Consider the following 14968-nt stretch of genomic DNA (forward strand, 5'->3'; position numbering starts at 1 on the left):
AAGTAATTAATGAAATAAATAATGAAACATGTAATGAGAAGTTATTGGTAGTGATTAATCATTTTGTATGTAAAGGGTACAGTAGTTGTTGATCGAGTAAAATTAAGTTAGGTGTTCAATAATGTAAATTTCTGTTGAATATTGTTAATGTATTAGGCCTAAAAGATGTTTCAGTTCTTATATTGAAAAGTTTATGGATTTAGGCCTACAACTTGGTTCAACTAGGTGAAGTGAAGATTAAGAAGTTTGTTTGCCTGATTGTTGTTTTTAATCAGCGAGATGAATTGTCGTTGTCAGCGGCTCATATTATAATTATGAGTGGCCAGGTGGTTAAGACAGTAGATTCGTAATCTGAGGGTCGTGAGTTCGAATCCCCGTCGCACCAAACATGCTTGCCCTTTCACCCGTGGGGGCGTTATAATGTGACGGTCAATTCCACTATTCGTTGGTAAAAGAGTAGTCCAAGATTTGGCGGTGGGTAGTGATGACTAGCTGCCTTTCTTCTAGTCTTACAATGCATAATTAGGGACGGACAGCGCAGATAGCCCTCATGTAGCTTTGCACGAAATTCGAACTAAACCTTGAGAAGCTATATTATCAGTAAAGATATACTGATATAAAAATAACTGTTTGAATAATTATTAGTAATATTTTTTTTTTAAGTTTCTGAGGTAGCTTTGTAAATTTTCTCCTCTTTGAATAGTGTGAGAAGTATGAATATTTGGATTAAAGGGTTTGAATTTTGTAGTGTTGAGAATAACCAAAGAGCCGAAACTTCGCAGGACCATATATATATAAAAGAGTAGCCCAAGAGTTGGCGGTGGGTGGTGATGCCTTCCCTCTAGTCTTACACTGCTAAATTAGGGACGGCTAGCAAAGATAGCCCTCGAGTAGCTTTGTGCGAAATTCCAAAAAACAAACAATATATAATATGTGTGATTATTGGTGCTCAGCATGCATTTAACTGGTATTAGTAAAATATCGCTTAGTTTAAAAAAGCGAACAACACCTAGCTATCAATATTTTTTTCTTGGCGTTGTTACATAATTTTTGGACTGCGAATTTAGAAATCACTTTAGTAGAAAAAAGGCCTAATATTTTCATGCATGAGTTGACAAGATACTGTAAAATATGTGGATATTTGGATATGGTTCACTATTGTGGAAGGTGGATTTTCCTCATGAGAGAAAAGTTGTTGGATATATTAAAGGATTCACACGCCGATTTTGGCAAGGAAGTGAAGACCATCGTGGTATTCCTGGAAAGGTTACGTAATTTTGGAGTATTGGTATTGCCAGTTATATATTTAACCAGCCATTTACTAGAAAGTATATATGTTACACCTTTTTTGTTTAGCCAACACTGTTAGAAACACGTAATTTTGTTCTAAGTTAACACTATTCCTTGCACTGAAACCAAAATTACTTTCAAGTGTCTTGACTTGATTGAAGTTGAAGGTTTTATGTTGCTAGAGCTAGTAACTAGAGTCAGAGTAGAAGTCCTAATTATTTCACGTGTGTTTTTTGCACTACAAAGTACTGCTATAAGTTTATAGCTACGTTGTTGTGATGTTTAGGGTTAAAGTTTATGTTTAACGTAAATAGAGTGATCAACTTACCTTAGATTAAAAAGACACAATCAACACGATATTATTTTAGGCAATTTTTAATGTTGAATAGTATTTTTGAAAAAAAAATATATATATCACATGTAGTTGTTCTAAACTGATATTTATCAGTCGTTCACAGGCGATGTCTTATACGATTTATATTTGTTACCTTACTGACGCCAGGCATTACGATACAGAAGTATTTCACTTGTTTTTATGGGTTAAGAAATGGATAATCTTTATAAGTTGACCCCAATGTATCAAAATGTACAAGTTTTAACTCCTTTAATTGCACAATTGATTACTTCCCATAGTAAAATATGTATTGTTTTGTTTTTTATTTCTTCTGAAATGTAATTTAGAATGAGATATTTTGTGGTTAACATTAGTTTTAATTACCATCCTTGTAAATGTTAAATTACTTGGGTAAAAGAAACTTCTCCATCTGAAATTTTAAATTTTCTTAGTTAGTGAACTGTCTTTTCCTTTTTAATGTTTTCTTTTTGTATTCATAAATTCAGAGAAAAAAACTCATGTTTCTTTGTCTTTTTCAAATTTCAGCCAGGTCGTGTTGTAACATTAGTGCCCTCTTACAAACCAGATGTAAGTTTTTGTTTTATGTCTTAATTCTAGGGGTGAAACAGAATCAATTATTTGAAATACATTATATACTAAGATTCCCTTAAAAACAGTATAGATAATTCAGAATGAATTTAAAAGATTTAAGAACTTTAAATTCCTGGATACTTTGTCTTTCTACTTCCCTTTTTTATTGTGACTATTTATAATTATGATGTAAAAAAATACTCCAAAACTATGCTTTAGAACTCATGATGACATAGGAAGGTTGAAACATTGTTCTCTGCCTGTCAATTAAAGTGTTAACACCCATGCCAGCCATTCTGAGAAGCATTTTTATGTTTTAGAACATTTACTCATGGTAACTACAATTGTATTCTGTGTATGTGAAATATTAGTTTTTCAAAATAACAATTTTTATAGCTCATCATATGTTCAGAAACTATTATGTCATGTGGATTTAAATAACATGAATTTATATACATTGTGATTTTTATGCTTTGTTAGCTAGTAAGTTCTTACCACATTATTTGTGTTGTCATTTTTCCTAGGCGTGCGTATGGGGGGTAGCCTACAAAATTGCATCATCAGATATTGAGACTGTACGAACACATCTAGATTATCGTGAGAAAGGAGGTTACAAAAAAATCAATGTAACTTTTTATCCCAAAGAAGAAGAGATTAGTCCCATAGAACTAACTATTTATGTTGGTTACCAAGACAATCCTTTCTTTCTTGGGCCTGCACCATTAGAAACCATAGCATTACAGATCTATGAGGCAGAGGGTCCTAGTGGAAAAAATATAGATTATCTCTTAAATCTCGCCGAAGCAATGAGAAGTCTAATTCCTCATGTATATGATGAACATCTGTTTGGATTAGAAAATGAAGTGAGGAAATTGATCACAATTACTGAATCGGACAATATATGTTAAGCAAAAATATTTTTACAATTTTGACTTTGGTTAAGTTCTACAACTGTCAAAATGCAGAAGGGTAATTGTTCTTCAGGTTTTGGAACATGTTTAAAAATTCTGTTTAAATAAACTTTTTTCATTTCCAGTGGCTGAAAGTTGAGAGCACAGATTTTGTCCAACATTTGCATAGTAATTGGTCAAAAGAGGAGAGTCCAATTTTTGAATTTTATGAATTGACTAAGATGTTAAGAAGCTTTGAATTTTTACACATAGATGATGATCATTAAATTAGGCTTGTAGTATACTTAATGATAGTGCTAAACTGCACAATATATTATCTGATGAAAATCTGCTTGAGATAGGTTTAAGAAAAAAACAAAATATTCAAGTTAATGAAATGGGTCAACTTTTTAAGTTCCTGTTAAAAATTACATTAATTTAACAATTTTAAAATGTTGAGACTGACTAATTGAGAAGTATGAAACTAAATATTGTTGTATGAGGAAATTTTCTTTTTAATAATGTTGTTAATTTTGTACATTTAATGTTAGTATTTTTTGTATTATATTTTTAAAGTGGTAATGCATGGTATGAATTGGTCTGTTAACTTGTGTAAATTACTCTGTTAGAAACCAACTTCATTTTACAGCTTCTTAATGTAATTTTGGTGCAGTAAGTTATGTTTTTTATTCGAGCTCAAGGATAAGTCACAACATATGTGCTAGTTTAAGCTGAAGAGACGGAAGGATTTTTTATTTGATCTAATATGTTGGAGTAATTTACATACACATAGAAAGTTAGTTCATTATATTAGTGCTTTTAAATATTACAAGGAAATACATTTAAAATTAAATTTTCTTTACATACATTATTTAAAGGTGAATTTGTGGTTTTAATTGTACAGAATTTGGGTACTTCGTTAACCTAGAAAAATGTTAGAAATAATTATAGATAAAAATTTATGTATTTGTTTTAGTTAGAAGTAACACAGACTTAAAGCAGGTAATTATCTTAGTATGCAGTGAGTGTCTCTGAGTGTTGCTTTTATGTCTATCTTGCTATTCGGAACATCCGTTGATTTCATGGGATGTTTTCTTAGTTAACAAAAAAATTAGGTAAGATACAAATTTTTGGTATTAGCTTGAATGTTTAATTTTTTTTTACTTAGTAATTTATGTATTTTTATTCCAAATTATTTTTTCTTACAGTTCTTTTTAGGCTTTGTTGTTTCTTTTTTGTTATTTTCACATTGTATATGTACTTATTTATTTTCTATTAGTATAACATGATTCACAATTGTGTTAGCCATGATATTTGAAAGAGAGCTGCTATCTGTACAATAGCCTTGCACAAGCAATAATCTACAAACAATTATATTTCCTAAAACATCTTATTACATTACTATGTGCTTGAAATCCAGTCTAACTCTCATAAGAAATGTTTATACTGTTACAGAAGCTGATAGCAGTACTACAAGGTCAACAAACAAAGCCGACATTTTTTTATGTGTTAGTTGTACCTTTCTTAGTATTAGTGATCTTGTAATTTTTACATTCTTAAATAATAAATTATTTGATTTAAATTAAACATTTTTCTAAGCACATTAAATTGCAAATTTAATGCAATATATTGAAGAATATTCTGAAATATAGAAATATTTCACTCATTTTTAGAAATGGATTTTGATTATCAGTTGTTGTTGTTTTTTTGAGAAAATTAATGTGATGAATAAAAAAAAAACAGTTTCATAGGTTGTAGCTCTCTCTCTCTCTCTATGTATATATACATATATCTATTTAAAGTTGTGGAACAGAAGTGTAATAAAAAAAAAAATGAATGAAACAAGTAGTTTGTCAGTTCTGCTTTCTGTTCACAAGCCTGGCATAAAAGTTTGAAATTATTTTATTAGAAAATATAAACTTTGTTTATAATGATGTATTATATAGACTTCTTAAAAAATATAATAAAAATACATAATGCTTTTATATTTTTGTGTGTAAGATATAGTAAACATTACTGTAAAAATAAGTGTAAACCAATTACTATAGTTAATTGAATATACAAATATAAGTATACCTAAAGCTATAACATTTTTGAAAATAGCATACTTTTGTACTATTCTTAAGCAACATAAAAAAGCCCTATAAAGTTCAAATTTATTGTTAGTTTTATGAAACCAAAAAACAGATTGTCATCCTGCTAAGTTTTCAAAGTTTACATTCACCACACACAAGGAGAGCAAACATGAATTTAATTGTGTTTGGTACTTGGATATTAATCTCTGTTATTTTACATAATATATAAAATTTAAATAACATATGGATAACAAGAATCTCTTTGGACCTCAATGCTACCCTTCCACACTTCACCCATTTTTCAGAAAAGTTCATTCATTTTTAAACCCAGCTTTTGTATTTTGGAAATTTCCTCTTAACCTACTGTAAATTGCTGGTCTTCGTTACTGCTGGTAATAAATCATTCTATAATTCAATCACTTAATGAAAAAGAAAAGTTTTAACTTGAATTTAGTCTGCCTTTTCCAAATCTTAAACTAGTGTCCTGTTATATTCAGAATATAGTATAAAGAAGTTAGAGGACTTTATCATGTTCATTTTCAGAAGTCCAATAATATCTTCTCTTCTCCAAAAATAAGAAGTTAAGAGGTTTTTCTCTTATACCTGAAAAATAACTCATCTCTAAAATCATCCTAGTAACCCTCCACTGAAATGCTTCCAGTAGCTTAATATCCTTTTATGAATAAGGCAACTAAAACTATACAGAAAATTCCTTGTGTGGCCTTCAATAAGGAGACTTACACTGTACAGAGAAGTTGATGTGAGGCCTTGAGTAAGGAGACTAAAACTGTAGAGAATTACTTGTGAGGCCTTGAGTAAGGAGACTAAAACTGTGCAGAGAATAATTCCTTGTGAGGCCTTGAATAGGGAGACTAAAACTGTATAGAGAATTCCTCGTGAGGCCTTTGATAAGTGCACTCATATTAACTCTTTAAGAGCAATTTTAGTGATATATTTAAAGTTTCATTAAACAGTTTTATTTAACTTGTGTCAATAAAATTAGTATGAAAATGTAGTGTATAATTCAGATTTCATGTTATCTGTTGTAACATCTTAATTTCAAAAATTAATATTTTCAAATTTCTGTGTTAAGTGTTACCACAGAACTCCAATTTTTCCATTTAGAAATAGGTTGCTGGTGTTTCTAACTAATTTGAAACTCTGGGTATGCATAATTACAAGCAATAATCTTGTAATCTCCTTTCTCCTTTATGTGCTGAAAGCATAAGCATAATAAATCTGTCAAACTCACCAGAGAAACCCTTCACCTATCATAATTGTTTTGTTAATGGACTTTTCATGGCTGAAAAAAAAAATGTTATGATTTCTAAGTGTGCCTGTTTTTCTACTTAGATCATTCATTTGTTATAATGTTTTGTTTTTTTTTGTTCCATGATTATTGTTGAGTTGGCATAATATTTTTTAAATACTCATAACTTCCATAAAAGACAGAATAGTTTTAATACATTCTTTTCTAATGACTAATATAATTTTTGTTTTCTTAATCGTGTATTTGAAAGCTACGTGAATTCATTTGTTTTTTGTTTTTTTGGAAAACCAATTTTGTTGTATCCATGAGGCTTACAGAAGTACTAATAAAGTGCAAACTGCCATAGTATGCAGTGAATAGTATGAATATTGTTTTTTCCTATTATCTTTATTATTATATATATTTTTAACAAAAGTAAAAAAACATGTACACAGATTGTAAACTTCTCAGTTTAGCCTAACAAAACTTCAGTAAAATATCTCAAAATTACACTAGCTCAATTGCCTTGAAACATGACACGTAAAGCCTGTGCTGTTTATGTTAGAAACAGTTAACAGGGGGTCCCCACTGTGATTTATTGCTTTTATCACAAGGATTACTGTTTCAGTGAGCACAAAAAACAGCAGTAAAACCAAAGAAGTAAAGTAAAATAGATATGAAAAGGTGAGAAGTTGAAATTTTTAAGACAAGTAACTTGGAATTTTTTTTACAGTCAATACAGTGGAAAAAAGTTGTTATTCATTTTATTTCGAATTTTTAACTTCACTATATGCTGATAATTCTGACACAGTTAGTGTTAGGATAGAGGAAATAAGAAATACAGTACAAAGATTTAGTGAGAGAAAGTTTTTGGTATTCATTTAGGAGGATACACAATTAAATATGAAAAAATGTAAGATCAAAAGAAGTGCTTTTAGTCTTAGCAAGAAACTCATTTTTCACAAAGGCTGACCACTTAAAAGTTTCATAAAGCTTACAAACAAATTTGTGATAAAATTCTGGTTTATGTGTAGAACAGTTTTTTAATGTTAACTAAATATAAAAAAATTCAAAATTTATTAAGATTTATTTTGTAAATTCATAATTGTAAGTATAGTTTCACAGAGACAGCTCAGTCCAGTGACTGACCGGATACTGCTCTTAAAGATTATTAAACCTTTTGCTTTCCCCCATTCAACTGCCACATAATCCATTGAACTAATCTTTTCTTTGACCCCTACCAGTACACTTCTACTACCTGACTTTTTTTTTTCCTTGGAACTTCATCCAAAGCTTATTGAAAATTGAAGCTCACCAAGTGCATACCTTCTGTGCCATTCAGGTAATAAGTGACATCCTTGATAAAAAGATAGAAGATTAACAAACCAAGACTTGGCTTTGGTGAATCTATGTTTGCTTTCTTTTATGAAGCCATGTTTTACTTAATGATTTTCTGTTGTTTCTTTTATTAGATCCTGTATGACTCTTCCCACTTAGAAAGTATTATATTACTAATAGACATGCAATTTACAGGATAACACATATCACCCCTTTTTCAAAATGGGATAACATAAGCAACTTTCTAATCCTCAGACACCTGCTCACTCTCTGTTGACCAACCAGAAATGAAACACAGAGGCTCACATATCTGACCTTTGACCTCTAGGTTTATCTTTGGATAAATCTTGTCTGACCTTGTTGATTTATCTGTTATTAATCTTTTTGTGTACCACCAAAGGATCAATATTTACAAGACTGGTAAATTTCAGTATTTCTCATGTAATGCTCAGGGTCAGGAATATTGCTTGCATTCCCTCTTGTAAAAGCAAACTAGAACATTAAGAACCTAATCACTTCATGGTCTTTGACAAATCCTTTGCTGTTAGCATTCTTTAAAGACTCATTTTAACATTTTTCTTACCTTTAACATGATTTAAAACATTCTTAATGTTAATTTTAACATCATCATCCAGCCATTTTTTCATACTCTTTTGGATATTCAATTTCAGTCCAATCAACTCCATAGTTTTTGTTCTGTTTTGTAAGTTATCCAACCAGTTGGCCAATTTAACCCACTTAATAAACTCACGGTGTTTATCTTAAGTGAAAAGCAACTTATGTTTATAAATGTTATAAGTCTAATTATTCCAATTCACTGATGATTAAACTCACCTCAGAGTTTACTTCCTAAAGATTAAGAATTGAAATTTCATTTATCACAGAATATTAAAAACATGTCAAACTTAATTTTATGATAAGTAGTCTTCCCAAGGTATTGAAACTTCTGATATACAACCAATATAGGTTCAAACTATCCCAGCCACTACTATTTTAAAATAACTTAATTAACTTATAGCTTTGAATATCAAAGTAATTTCTATTATCAATATTCTCTACCTCCAACCAAATTTCATTGATTCTTACTACATTTTGATAAATTCAGGTGAACTGAACATTGTTTTGAACTGTAGAATAGGATTATTAAACAAACAGAAGATTTATTCAAAACATAGGATGAATGTTTACTAAAACTCTTACTTAATAGAGTCGTTAAATGAAATAAAAGAACTGGTCATAAATTTAGAACTAAGTTCATAATCTTTATTAGACAATCAAACATGGACACAGTGTTTGTATTTGCAGTTTTCATGCCTGATGATTGCTCTGGATAGCTCTTCTCAGACTGTTTTGGTCAAGTTTTAGACTATCCCTTGAGATCTTGTACCAAACAACCCAAATGCCCATTTCCTTGCTTATCAAGATACCTCACATTTATCCATAGCAACATACACTACCCATGTGATTATTCTCACTATAACATAGATTGAACTGTAATCTCTAGATAACACCTGAACAACCATTGAAGGTACTGTCATCATTGTTACATAACATTGTATTAAGTAATATTCTTCCTGGGTCATAACAGCTATTTAGTAACTCGAGAGCAAACAGGGAACAAAAGGTACTTGAAACAGTTGTGTGAACACTGTATATACTCAGACCAAATAATGAATTCAGGATAAAAATTAGGAGACTGAAGAATAAGGAAAACACCTGGTGTGTTCACAAAACCCACTTTCTGCATCCTCTCACCCTAGGCTTGTCCAAAGACAACAGTTAACTGTAATTTTTATTCCTTACACATTTAATTCTGTACTGCTTGAGAACTGCATTAACCATTTCTGGCTTCCACAAAACACATGCAAGCTATACGGACACCACAACCTTTAACAAAGATACAACGTCTGCCTTCGAAGGTTTGAATTTCACGTAAAGCTACACGAGGGCTATCTGCGCTATCTATCCCTAATTTAGCAGTGTAGGACTAGAGGGAAGACAGCTAGCTAGTCACCACCACCCACTGCCAACTCTTGGGCTACTTTTTTATTAACGAATAATGGGATTGACCGTAACTTTATCACACCCCCATGACTGAAAGAGCGAGCATGTTTGGTGAGACGGGGATTCGAACGGAATCCGACGGAAATAAGTACTAACTATTTCAAGAGCAATAAGGAAAGAAAGTAACGTGACAGTGTTTGTCAATCACGTGTTATGTGAAATAAGCACATATTTAAAACAAAGGGTGAGCTTAGGAAACGTAATAACACTAAAGGAAAATAGAAACCATGATCGATTCAAATATTTTAGTTATTTTTTTGGTGAATTACTGAAAATGTTTAAATTCAAAAGATCTTCCGACAATTTTTAATAACAGAATGGATCATTATTAATAAAACAGAATATAAATTACTTATTTAAACCAACGATAACAATGAAATTTGTGATTACGAGAAACCCATTTGAAGTAAAAATATATTCTCAAGACAGCTGGTATGGTTATTAAAACTTTTAATTGAAATAAAATACAGAACAATCTTTGTACACAAGCTATGTTAAAGATGAGCTAAGAAGGTCGAAACGTTGTAATGTACTTTATTTTAATTAAAGTTTGAATACAAATATCAATCGTCTTTCATTGTTAATAATGAAACGTTTACTTTCTCTTTTAGGAAATTAACTTAATATTTTTATAAGGATAATTTATTTAAAGTGAAAAATATTTGTGATACAAAGAAAATTCTAATACAAAAATTATTTAATAATAATATTTCGAATTTTCTAAATTCGTAGCTAGACAGTCTGGGTTGATGTTCAGACGTTGGGTGACATGGGAAGGTCAGATTCGCAACGGATCTCTTCCTTCAAGTTTTTAGTTTCAATAAACGTTGTATAAACTTCAGAATAAGCTAGCGTTATATTTTAATTTTACAATAAAACTGAAAAAAAAAACTGCACCGCCATCTGTTAACCAAAACATTTTATTACGTTCTACGAAACTAATACTCAAGTATAACATTTAAAAACAGAAAAATGTGTTAATACTCTCCTGTAAAGCTCATATAGTAGATGTACTTCCGTAACGTTCTAGCTTTTTAAATTCATATGTCACGCTGTGTTATAGTCTACAGAGTGCGAAATTCTCGTGATTCATAGCATGCTCTCGTTTTACTGACGTTATGACAGTATAAAATTCAATGTTAAACGTCTTTATTTGACATAATTTTAGTGTCCCCTAACAGACAACACGTTACTGTATAATGGTGCGAGAGGTTAAAACATGCGATCCTTCCAAAGCAGAAAAGGCCCAGTATGGCCAGGTGGTTAAGGCACTCGATTTGTAATCTGAGGGTCGAATCCCCGTCACACCAAACATGCTCGCTCTTTCAGCCGTACGGGCGTTATAAAGTTACTGTCAATTCATTGGTAAAAGAATAGCCCAAGAGTTGGCGGTGGATGGTGATGACTAGCTGTCTTCTCTCTAGTTTTTTACAGCTAAATTAGGGACAAAATTCAAAACAAACCAAGACAAATCCTTCCAGATCGGTCTTAGGTCCTCGTTCGGGGAAATAAAAGTAATTTATTTGTATCAGATAGCAAAATATTCGGATAATTACAAGAATCCATATTTATTGAACACTGTTGTTACATGTATTGTATTCAGACAATGCACTTTCATGTGTATATTTACTTTAAAAAAACTGTATTTATTATATATAAATTGGTCCACGAATATTCCAATACATCATTGTTTAGGTTTCACTATTTTTTATTTTTTACAATTTCTAACTGGAAGTAGTGATTATTGCAATCGGCAAAACAAATATATTGATTAAATTATCAGTCAAGCTAAAACTGCCTGAATATACCAAATAACATACCCGTAGTGGGCAGAGCACAAATAGCCCAATGTGTATCTTTGTTCAAAACAATTAACAAAATAAATTAATATTATTTAGAAGTTTTTTTTTTCTAAGTTTCATAGATTTTGTATAAATTTTTCTACTCTGTTGTTTTAAATTAAGCACAGAGCTACTCAATGGGCTATCTGTGCTCTGCCCACCACGGGTATCGAAAGCTGAATTTTAGCGTTGTAAGTCCGCAGCCACACCACTGAGCCACTGGAGTGCCGTTTTCCACTCTGACAAGAGAAAATATTAGGATATATCTATGACGCTCACTCAGTTTGGAGGGGGTTAGACTGAAGGCAACTAGTCAATATCAACCACCGCCTAAACCCGAGCTACCTTTGATGAGATAATGATAGTTCACTGTAATTGTTGTAGAGCGCTCATAGTCCTTAAGTCAGGAGCATATTTTTCCAAAAACGAGACCAGAACATTTGGATTTACAATCTGATCAACCTCGCCAGTAGGCCACGACCATTTTAAAGAATTTGTGTTTTATAACTCTAATTTTGGAGTTGTATAATTTCCAAGTTTCTTCTTGGTCACAAGTTAACAGTTATTCCCTGTTTACTCTCACTGTGTTTGTCTTTATTACTTCATTATGATTCTGATTTTTTAAATATATTAATTGAAAAGAAACTGATTTTTGATTTATTATTAAAATATTGACCAGAGAAAAAATTTTAGTAGGTTTTAAATATATATATACAAACTTGCAATCTTATGACTTTTTAGTAAACATGTTTTTATATAGCAAACTATCCTACTTGAAGTTTCAATAATTTATATTCCAACTATAAAATAAACACAAATAAAATATATATCTTACAACTTCTTGTTGAAGCTAAGAATATTCTAATGCCACTTTGACTTTAATTATGAATACTTTAGTAGCAGTAACAATTAGTACCAAAAACAATATTGTAACAGTTATGTTCTTGGACGGGTCCTTTTGCATTATTCAGTAAAAAATTATGACAAGTCCACTTCGCCTAACATTAACAATTTAGTTTATTTCTTCTATAACGTTACTATAGGTTCCTTTACACGAATTATAGGTTTAAGTTCATTCACAAAAAAACATTGCAATAGAAATTTCAAAATTGACGGTATCTATGCCTAAGTTACAAAAACTTATTTTCAGAATTTCCTTGCTAATGGTCGATTAACTGAATAGACGCAATAGCCCTCACTAATACTACTGATCTGAAATGCTCGCTTAATATTTATTAATCTTTCATATAGAATTACCTCACTGCTTCACTGATTTATATACTTGTAATCAAACTCGTTTAATACCTACTCCAAATAGTCGGGCATGTATAATAGGTCTGCCTGCACCCCCCCATGATCCTCTGAAACCAACTTTTTTTGAAAGTTTTTAGGATACTTTTGAAGATTAAATATGTTTCCGGTTGCGCTTTTATGGTATAAGGGGGTTTTCTGGCTCTTTTCAAAATGGCCGCCACCGAAAATCGTAAAATTACACAATATATATGAAATGATCATTATTTGCATCCACTTGGCCTATAATATTTAAATTGTTGTTATTCACTTATGTATAAAGCACAAATTGGACCAAAATATGGAATTTTGAAATTTTGTGACATGGCAGAAATCCAAGATGGGGGCCAAATTTTGGTGCATTTTCGCAAAATCGCTCATAACTTTTGAACCAGTTAACGTATAAAGTTGATTTTGGTGTCAAACCATATGTTTTGCCACATAAGAAACTCAATAGAACCATAATTAGAATGATTCATCCAACCCTAGCCATATTAGCAACATAATAACTGTGCACAATGAGTGCAAAGTGATTCATGCCATTTTCCGAAAAACGCCCTATTTTTCCACTCTATACTCAATGCTTCGTACATTTGATTTCCAACATTTTTCTGAACTAGTTACATAACAAATGACCTTATTCAGCAATTTTTAGAAATGTTTTGTACAAGCCTATACTGAATAAACACTTGTTAAAAAATATGTATTTCTGGTCACATATGGCACACACACATACTACACATCAGTAAAACATATAAAAATAACATAGTAATCAAATAAGATATATAAGTTGCAATATATACAGGTATAGTAAAAACACTATAAACATGACGAATAATGCATTGTAACATGTCATTTCAAAATATCTTTCTTTGTTATAGGTGGCATAATTACCAATCGACGGTGGTTAACAAGACTCACAGACTTAGAGCTTTCCTTATTCCTAGTGGTGTCGGTGATCTAATATTGTAGTTGTAGAGACACTTCAACATATGTCTGCATTACCATGCCCAAAGCAAAATCTAAAACTTGTGGTGGTGGCACTGACTCTGGTGATGGTCCAGCTAAAAAACAATCACGCCTGCCAGTTTGTATTATACACACTGATGGCATAAAAAATGCAGGGAACCTGACTTTGATTTCCAGCCTTTCAGATCCACAAAGAAGGTACAATGAAATTTGTAACATAAGGGACAGGCGATTGTTGCTACCAAAAAATTCAACAGAAAGAAGAAAGTCGGCATGTTCCCTCATCCCAGAAATTCTCCAAGATCACCATGGGTATCACAGAAATTGCTACCAGCAATTCACTAATCATCTGGACCAGCTTACCTTGCTTGATCCTACTAGTGTATCACAAAGCACCACACGTCAAGACTCTGTGCAAGGCACATCAAATCCTTCTCGTAGATCCTTCACACAGGGAGATCACATTCTGTTCAAGAAAGACTATATATTCTGCAACAAAGTTGGGCGTATCAAAGTCAAGATTGCAGGAAATTGGGAACAGCATTCCACGTCAACGTTCGAGTACGGGGGCGGTCAAACTGTTATTGATATTGCCACAAGCCGCAATGATGACAGACTTCTAACACGCATATGTGGACAAGACCTCTTTGCTTGTGAAGCCCAGTATCACCCGAATTGCAGAAAGAAGTATACATCAAACCCTGCGCTATGGAACAGCAAAGACCCTGAGAACATCAAACAACAAGCAGGTCTGGAGGAGGCACACCAGAATGCCCTGCAGAAAGTTGTCGATTATGTTTCCAACACCATAATAGTGGAGCAAAATGTTGTCATGTTATCGCACCTTCGACGTTTGTATGCTACTGAATTGCAGCAAACACGCTATGACAATCCACACTACAGAGCTGAGAAACGCAAGGACAAATTACAGAAACACCCAGAATTAGGTTCCAAACTTGAGTTCACATTGGTTGAGACAGGTCGTGGCAAACTGCAGCACCAAAACATCTAGTGCTATCGCTAAAGCTTACCAGCTT

General features: G+C 31.8%; 1 protein-coding gene across 4 annotated transcripts; it reads left to right on the forward strand.

The window, feature by feature from the left end:
* The first annotated feature begins 775 nt into the window (after window positions 1-775).
* On the forward strand, window positions 776-6812 carry LOC143252363 (putative glutathione-specific gamma-glutamylcyclotransferase 2). Of its 4 annotated transcripts, XR_013028956.1 has the most exons (5): window positions 776-1288; window positions 2171-2212; window positions 2740-3078; window positions 4561-5945; window positions 5989-6812. XR_013028956.1 is itself a non-coding variant. In XM_076504362.1 (4 exons), exons 1-4 carry the CDS (start codon window positions 1103-1105, stop codon window positions 4648-4650), a joined length of 657 nt encoding a protein of 218 aa, XP_076360477.1. In that variant the 5' UTR covers window positions 776-1102; the 3' UTR covers window positions 4651-6812. The 4 variants fall into 4 exon arrangements, 3 of the variants coding, with proteins under 3 accessions (XP_076360477.1, XP_076360478.1, XP_076360479.1); XM_076504362.1 differs by having other exon boundaries at window positions 4561-6812; XM_076504363.1 differs by having other exon boundaries at window positions 805-1266; window positions 4561-6812.
* The last annotated feature ends 8156 nt before the right edge of the window (window positions 6813-14968 follow it).

The sequence above is a fragment of the Tachypleus tridentatus genome, chromosome 6 (assembly GCF_004210375.1).
Source record: "Tachypleus tridentatus isolate NWPU-2018 chromosome 6, ASM421037v1, whole genome shotgun sequence".
NCBI classification, from domain to species: Eukaryota; Metazoa; Arthropoda; class Merostomata; order Xiphosura; family Limulidae; genus Tachypleus; species Tachypleus tridentatus.